Source organism: Stegastes partitus, unplaced genomic scaffold (assembly GCF_000690725.1).
Source record: "Stegastes partitus isolate 25-593 unplaced genomic scaffold, Stegastes_partitus-1.0.2 Scaffold1304, whole genome shotgun sequence".
NCBI classification, from domain to species: Eukaryota; Metazoa; Chordata; class Actinopteri; family Pomacentridae; genus Stegastes; species Stegastes partitus.
The window spans coordinates 252,306-259,622 of record NW_007579035.1 but is presented as its reverse complement, the minus strand read 5'-3'; the positions used below and the strand labels follow the sequence as shown (position 1 = coordinate 259,622).

Here is a 7,317-nt window from a genome sequence, read left to right as displayed (position 1 = left end):
CCCCCCCGCGCCCGTCCCCGCCCGTCCCCGTCCCAGCCTCCTGCCGGCCTGTGATTGGCTGCCGATGTGATCCCGGGTCCCGGTACCGGATAAATGTCCCGCCGGGTGCCAGCGGCTCCGTGTGTCCCCTTCGCCCTGACTAAAGATGACCGGCCGGGAGGAGCTCGGAGAGGAGAAGCCCAGAGTGAAGATGCTTTCCCCGGGCTTCGGGATCGACAAGTCCCGGCTGCACGGCTCCGGGTTCCGCTCCAAAGGCTTCGCCATCACGGACCTGTTGGGCCTGGAGTCGGACCTGCAGGCCCGGCAGCAGCCCGGCGGGGCCCCCGGTTCGGGCCTGTCCGCGGCGGCGGGCTCCGGGCCCGGGGCGGAGCCGCAGGGGCCGGGCGGCGGGCTGGGCGGCTTCTCGTTCCCCGGAGGGTCGCTGCCGCTCGGCCTCGGGTTCCTGTGCAGCCTGGCGGCGCAGCAGCCCGCCGGGGCTCCGTGCTTCCTGCCCGGACACCTGCCGCTGCTGCAGGCCCGGGCCGACAGCCACTACCTGCAGAACCTGGAGGCCCAGAGGGACGCCTACTCCGGTACGGGTTTAATGGAGCTGCTCGGTTCGGTTGGATTTACGGCCCGTTTGAACGGTTTGAGCTGCTGTCACGGCTCGGTGCGGTTCTGGTCGGGTTTAAATGAAGGCCGAACTTCGGTCTGTGATTCTGTAAAAACTGTTCGTTAAGTTGGGCTCGGTTCGGACGGTTTTTATCTGTTTTCGTTCCTCTGAACTTTGATTTTTATTTTGCTGCTTCAGGTTTCTGGTTCGACAGGTTTTAATATTAGTTTCGGTTCTGGTTTGGTCCAGATGATTTTATTTTATAATTCATTATTTAATTTTTTTCTGCAGCTGGGTTCTGTCAGGTTCGGTTTCAGATCAGCTTTGACCGTTTTTTCTGAGCTTTCAATGTTCGGTTCGTTGGTTCTGCTTCTATCGAATCAACGTGTTGATTAAATCAGTTCGAATGTTCGTTAATAAATGACGGAGAGGTTCTGATCGTTTCTATGTTTTATATTCGCAGATGAAGAGTGTCTGTCGGACAGAACCGACTCCAAAAGTTCTGGAAACTCCCAGAAGAGGAAGAAACGGAGACACCGGTGAGCAGACATCCGTGGTTCCGTTTAAAGGAATTCGGGTTAATGAAGGAAACAGTTCGCTGAGTTTGAACACGTTTAGAATCAATAACAAAAGTTTGGTTCTGTTGTTCTGGACGGTTTTAAATCAGCTGATCAATGAAGGCCGGAGGTTTGTTCACACTGAACATCACATTTATTTCCACAGACAATTCTTATTATTGGTTATTAATCGGAACCGGACTCTGGGTCCTGACCAATGAAAACGAATTTTATTTAAACACGTTTAAAGAAAAGAAAGAAACAGAAAAATAAGAAGTGTTTTTAAAACGTTTCATTCACGTTTAAAATGAAAAGAACCGGAGTTCCACTTCGTCCAGATCCGCGTGCTGCTTTAACTGGGTTTATCTCCATGCGCACCGGACCGGGTTCAGAACCGCCTGATGGTCACTGGATCATAGTTCATGTTTCAGCTTTAACAGCAGAGACAGAAAACGGTCAGATTCTGGTGAAGTTCTGCAGCTCGGTTCATGTTTTCTTCATACAACAAGCTGCGGTCCGTTCATCCAGCACCAGCCGGCGGCAGCTGGACCGGTTCTGGAGGAAATAAAGTAACGAGAGCAGACTGAATATAAACAGAACTGAGTTTGGACCAAATATAACATGTGAATCGAACCTGATCAGAGCAGCAGATGCAGGCAGAACCAGAGTTCTGACAGAGTTCTGTTCTTCAGGACCGTGTTCACGTCGCACCAGCTGGAGGAGCTGGAGAAGGCGTTCCACGAGGCCCACTACCCCGACGTGTACGCCCGCGAGATGCTGGCCATGAAGACGGAGCTGCCCGAGGACAGGATACAGGTCAGCACCCGGTTCTGATCCAGTTCTAATCAGGTTCCTACCAGGTTCTAATCCAGTTCTGATCCAGTTCTAATCTGGTTCTGATCCAGTTCCCGTCTGATGCGTTATTAGTTTCTGACTGTAAGGCCTGCACAAAGTCCACGGATCACTGCAGAACCTGTGATCCAGAATCAAATGATTGAACTCACTGGACCGGTTCAGAGGAACATCAGAGTCTTGTCTTCGTGGTTCCACAGATCTAGTTCTGATCCAGTTCATGTCCAGGGTTCTTCCAGCAGCGTTTAGATCCTCAGAGATCCGGTTTGAGTTTGAGTTTAGAAAATAAAACGAGGAAATGGATCAGCACCAGGTTCTGTTGATTCCTTTTTAACAAGATGTAACGACATCAGATGTTCCTCCTGGTGTCTGATGGAGAACACACACACTGGATACATCACCAGAACCTGGTCCTAAACCGTAATGGTTGTGGTTCTATTTTGTAGCTCTGCTGTTTGTTCTGAGCCCATGTGGTTCTGCTTCCTGTTCCAGGTCTGGTTCCAGAACCGGCGGGCCAAGTGGAGGAAGCGTGAGAAGTGTTGGGGCCGCAGCAGCGTCATGGCCGAGTACGGCCTGTACGGCGCCATGGTCCGCCACTCCATCCCGCTGCCCGAGTCCATCCTCAACTCGGCCAAGAACGGCATGATGGGAAGCTGCGCCCCCTGGCTGCTCGGTGAGCCGCATGCACGTCAGTGCCCCGCCCACACCACACCACACTACACACNTCTGCTGTTCTGGTGTCTCCCTGCAGCAGTAATATGCTCCACATGGAAGGCTGTAGAGACAACAGTGTGAAGTCATCCCACCATAAAGCTGCACGTTGTTGTCCTGTTGTACACCATCTGAATACAGTCATGATGTTCCACATAGACAGTTAAGCCGAGCTGAAGCTCGTGCAAACCGGACTTCCTGTTTACACACTGATTTTAGCTCATCGTTCCTTTTTGTGGTCATCAAAAATCAAGAATATTGTTAAACGCCATGTCTTGTTTAATGGTGCCAGCAGATGTGTGGTTGTCGTAGCCGGTAGATGATGTGGGCTCCTGGTTGTGCTGCTGTTATCTGTGGAAGCTCCAGAGGTGGCCCAAGAACATAAAACACATCATGAAACTGAAGGTTATGAATATACAAGACAAGTTTAAAATGACCCAGAATCAATAAATAATTAATATTTTAGGTTTGTAAATAAAATAATGTTCTATGATTTATTTTACTGGAGTAACTAATTTCTGAATTAAATGGACATTCTTGTTCCACATCCAGCTGCTGCTCAGCACCGTACAACCATTTAGGAGTGCATCCATAGGACCAGGCGGGGGTGGCACAAGCCATCTCACCGATTTCAATGAAACTTATCCAGTTTAAAGGGNCCTGACTTGGAGCAAGTCTAGGACCTGACTTGGACAAGGTCTAGGACCTGGACTTGGTCTAGGACCTGACCTGGACCAAGTCTAGGACCTGACTTGGACCAGGACTGTTTCCACTTAGCTCTGGTTGGGTTGGACTTGATGGGAACCAATCTCTTGACAGGTCCAACTAGACTCAGGACCTGGTTCTGGACTTGGACTTGTAGTTCTTGCAGGTCTTGACTTGCCTGTGGTTGAGGTTTCTTTAGTGCAGCGTAAACAAGAACACTGTAAATAAACATAAACGTGTAAACAGGACTGTGACTCGCAGACTGAATCTGAATCTGGCTCCGCCCACACAGGGATGCACAAGAAGTCTCTGGAGATGGCCAAGAAGTGTCCAAGTCCTCCAGCGTCCGACTCAACTCGCTCCGACTCATTTTGCAACGCCTTGGAGCGACGCAGCAGCGGCGAGGTCCGGGAGGCGGAGGAGGAGGAGCTGCTGGAGGAGGAGGAGATGGAGGAGGAGGTGGCCATCGACCTGTCCAGCTCCTCCAAACAGCAGCAGCAGCAGGAGGAGGGCGGAGCCTCGATAAGGACCGCCTCCTCGCCACGACGACAGAGCGGCAGCGAATCAGACAGCTGAAAGTGGGAGGAGCCTGATGTGATCTCACTGAGAATGCAGGAGTGGTTTGATGATGGCACTCTGGTCTGGAGGCACTGACATTTGATTGGCTCATCTTGCTGGGAGCACAGCCAATAAACAAACAGCTGTTACATCACTTGTTACTATGCAAAGTTTACAGGAAACTGACATGTAAATAACCCACCTGCAGTAAAGCACAGATAACACAGACAGATAGCATGTTAGCATGCCAAGAAATGTTAGCATGCTAACAGCCTGTAGGGAATATATTATCATGCTAACACGTTAGCATATATGTGATGAGTTTTCATACTAGAACATTACATTTTTAACTGTGTTGTTGTTTACCTTCCCCTGCCTGGGTGGCGCTGTTGTGCCAAGTTATTGCCTAACTTTTAAGCAAAATGTTTCAGTGTTTATGTATGCTATAATGCTAAAAAAAATATATTATCATGCTAACAATGCAGTGCTTCTACTTTGGCATGCTAATAAATGTTAGCAGACCAAAGTATCCGCAGGGAGAAATTATTTTTGTGAACATTTGCACAATGCTAGCATTAAAAAAACTATGCTAAAATATAAGCTAGTTGCCAATATACTGCTACCAATAATTTATTTTTAGCAAATATGCTAATTGCTGTAAACTAGTGAAAAAGAAAGTAACATAACAAACACCCAGCTAATTGCGTTTATGGAAATGAAATCAATAGTTTAACTAAAATTACATGAAATGTCAGTTAATAGTTTGATTTATGTGATAATATTTGAGCACCTGTGCTTTAGCATTATGTTTAAACCTGGTGATGTTTAGGACCTGTGATAAAAACCTGTACGTTAGTGTGCTACTAAATGCTGGCATGCTAAGTTAGCCTAACAGACATTCACTAATTAGATAAAACATCTAATGTATGTTAGAATGCTAATGGTGGTCAATCTTCTAACAAATGCTAACTGAGATGCTTCCTAATGACGGAGCAGTTTGATTGTGCTAGCTGTGCTCCCAGGATGCTAACGTGACGAGGAATGCTAACGGTGCCCAGATCCTCCTCTGAGTGAGTCTCTCCGACAACATGGTGGACTGACTGATGTAAATGATGACAATGTCTCTGTCTGTGTTCCTTATTGTATCGTAACGAGAACTTGTTTTATATCCATGTTTTTTGGAAAGAAGTTTAATGTTTTATTCCTGTTGGTTTCTGTGTGTTTTATAGTCGGACTCAGCAGCTCAGTGGATGAATGTAATTTAAATGTAATATTTAAAAATCAGATTATTACTATCATTATTATAATATGTATGTACAGCAGGAGATTCAGCAGGTGTCAAATAAAAAAAAGTATTTTTGGAATCATTGTGATATTTATTTTTGGCATTTTTATCAGCATAACACAAATATATTCAGAAATAACGACCACAAACAAGATTCATCAGACAAAAGAGTTTTAATTTGTTTCAGAACCTAACACACAGAAAACGCCAACTTTACATCCACATTTTTAAAAAGGCAGAATTACGGCTAATTTTATCAACAATTTACTTTTTATGTAGAATTCTGTAAAATCTTCATCTTTTGAATATTGTGGTAGGAACCAGTCACGCTCTGTGGTTAATTAGCTCGTTAGGTTAATTAGTATCATATGTATAATAGTGGAAAGTCTTAACCCTGACATCGAAACAGTGATCTCATTCCTCTGCTGGATGTGTTTCCTCTGGCTGGGCGGAGCTTGTCGTCAGCTGACCTGGAACACCTGGCCAGGTAAGACCAACCTGCAGCTGAGCCAGACCCTCACATCAAGCCACCCAGGCTCTTGTTCTTCGCGTCAGTCTGGCTAGTTTTAAACGGACAACATGCTCTGCACTTCATGCTGCTCCTTTTTCTTTTTAAATCACGTTAAAGGATGAAAACTTTGTATTTTAAGAAAAAGTTAGTCGTAGTTTGTGAAAATTAACTTTTGATATTAGAGTGCAAATCATAAGGGCTTTATGTATGTATGTATATATATATATACATTGCATAACTAAAAAATAAAAAACCTGACATACACATAAAGAATTTAAATTGACAGAATTAATAAATTTTACAGTTCCAGCTTGTAAACTAATATCCGCTCATAATACGGATTTTGTTTCACTGTTTTAAATAATTGGTCTGAATTAAACTGACAAACCACGGAGTCCACACACAGCGACACAAACTCCATCCAAAACCTCAGAAAAGTCTCCTTCAGACATTTCCTGCTTCAGTTTGTCTTACAGCGGAATACTGTCAGCAGAAGCACTGACATGAGATTCATGTAGATTTGTTTGTTTCCAGTCGGATCCCGCAGCGGGGCGACACAACAACGTCACATCCGTTTTCTGCACGTTAGCCGTGAGCGTGCTAAGCTAACCAGCTGCTAAGCGCCAGATTTCTTCAACATGGCCGATTTAGTAGCTTTTAAAGCTGAAGTTGCCTTCATCGTGAACACTTTGGCCAAAGCGGTGGTGACGGAGATCTTCGCGGCGGCGGAGGACGTCTCTATGAATAAACATAACCCCGAGGCCGAGGTAAGCTAACGCAGCTAGCGGTGGCTAACGCTCACTCTTCCGGCGTAACGTCAGGACGCGATTCAGCGGTGAAGGCTCGTGTCCGAAACCCTTCAGGCTGTGCTGGCTGTGATGGGATCCCGTTCCCGCCAGTGAATCAAACATAAAAGCGTCACGGCTCGGACACGCAGCCGTGACCTGTTGGTGTGTGTGCTGCCGCAGCTTCCGGTCATTACACGGATCAGAAACAAACACGACCTGAACAGGAAACTACTTACATCTTCATAACGAGTTTAAGCGTCTCGTTCGTCTCGTTCGCGCAGTGCATGATGGTCCAGGCTGTAGTTGGTGACCATCGGCTGAACGCTGCTGTCCCGGTGCATTGTGGGACATTGAGCGTCCCCATTATAGTTCATATCCGGATGTGTGTGTGTCTGAACAGCAGCCGTGTGGTTTCTGACAGACTTTATGAAAGAGTTTCTGGTTTAATCTTTTAATATCCAAACTAAGTCCGACTTCGTCTTCGTCCCGTGTAGTCACACAGTCGTCCAGGCTTCCAGGGTCCGAGCCCCGGTATGTCCACACGTAGACCAAACAAACTGCTGGAGGCCTTGAACGTGTCCCAGAGGAGCGTCTGCTGGATCTGACACCAAAATAACACCAACCTGCTCACAGTCCCAGTTTTCAGATCTGCAGACAGATGCTTGAACCAGCGCCTGGTTCTGGCAATGGTATGTGTCTGCAGAGCCGGAGACTGCACGGACAGGGCCGCTCGTACAGGGCCGCTCGTAGAGGGCCGC

The 7,317-nt window shown here is 46.9% G+C and overlaps 1 protein-coding gene across 1 annotated transcript in view; it reads left to right on the top strand.

Annotated features, from left to right (window-relative positions):
- The first annotated feature begins 145 nt into the window (after positions 1-145).
- The window catches only part of vsx1 (visual system homeobox 1 homolog, chx10-like), a 15,218-nt gene continuing 8,046 nt past the window's right edge, over positions 146-7,317 (top strand). The window contains exons 1-5 of the mRNA XM_008298323.1: positions 146-572; positions 1,056-1,131; positions 1,842-1,965; positions 2,494-2,689; positions 3,710-3,988. Coding sequence (XP_008296545.1) covers positions 146-572; positions 1,056-1,131; positions 1,842-1,965; positions 2,494-2,689; positions 3,710-3,988 — 1,102 coding nt within the window. The remainder of the gene's footprint in view (positions 573-1,055; positions 1,132-1,841; positions 1,966-2,493; positions 2,690-3,709; positions 3,989-7,317) is intronic.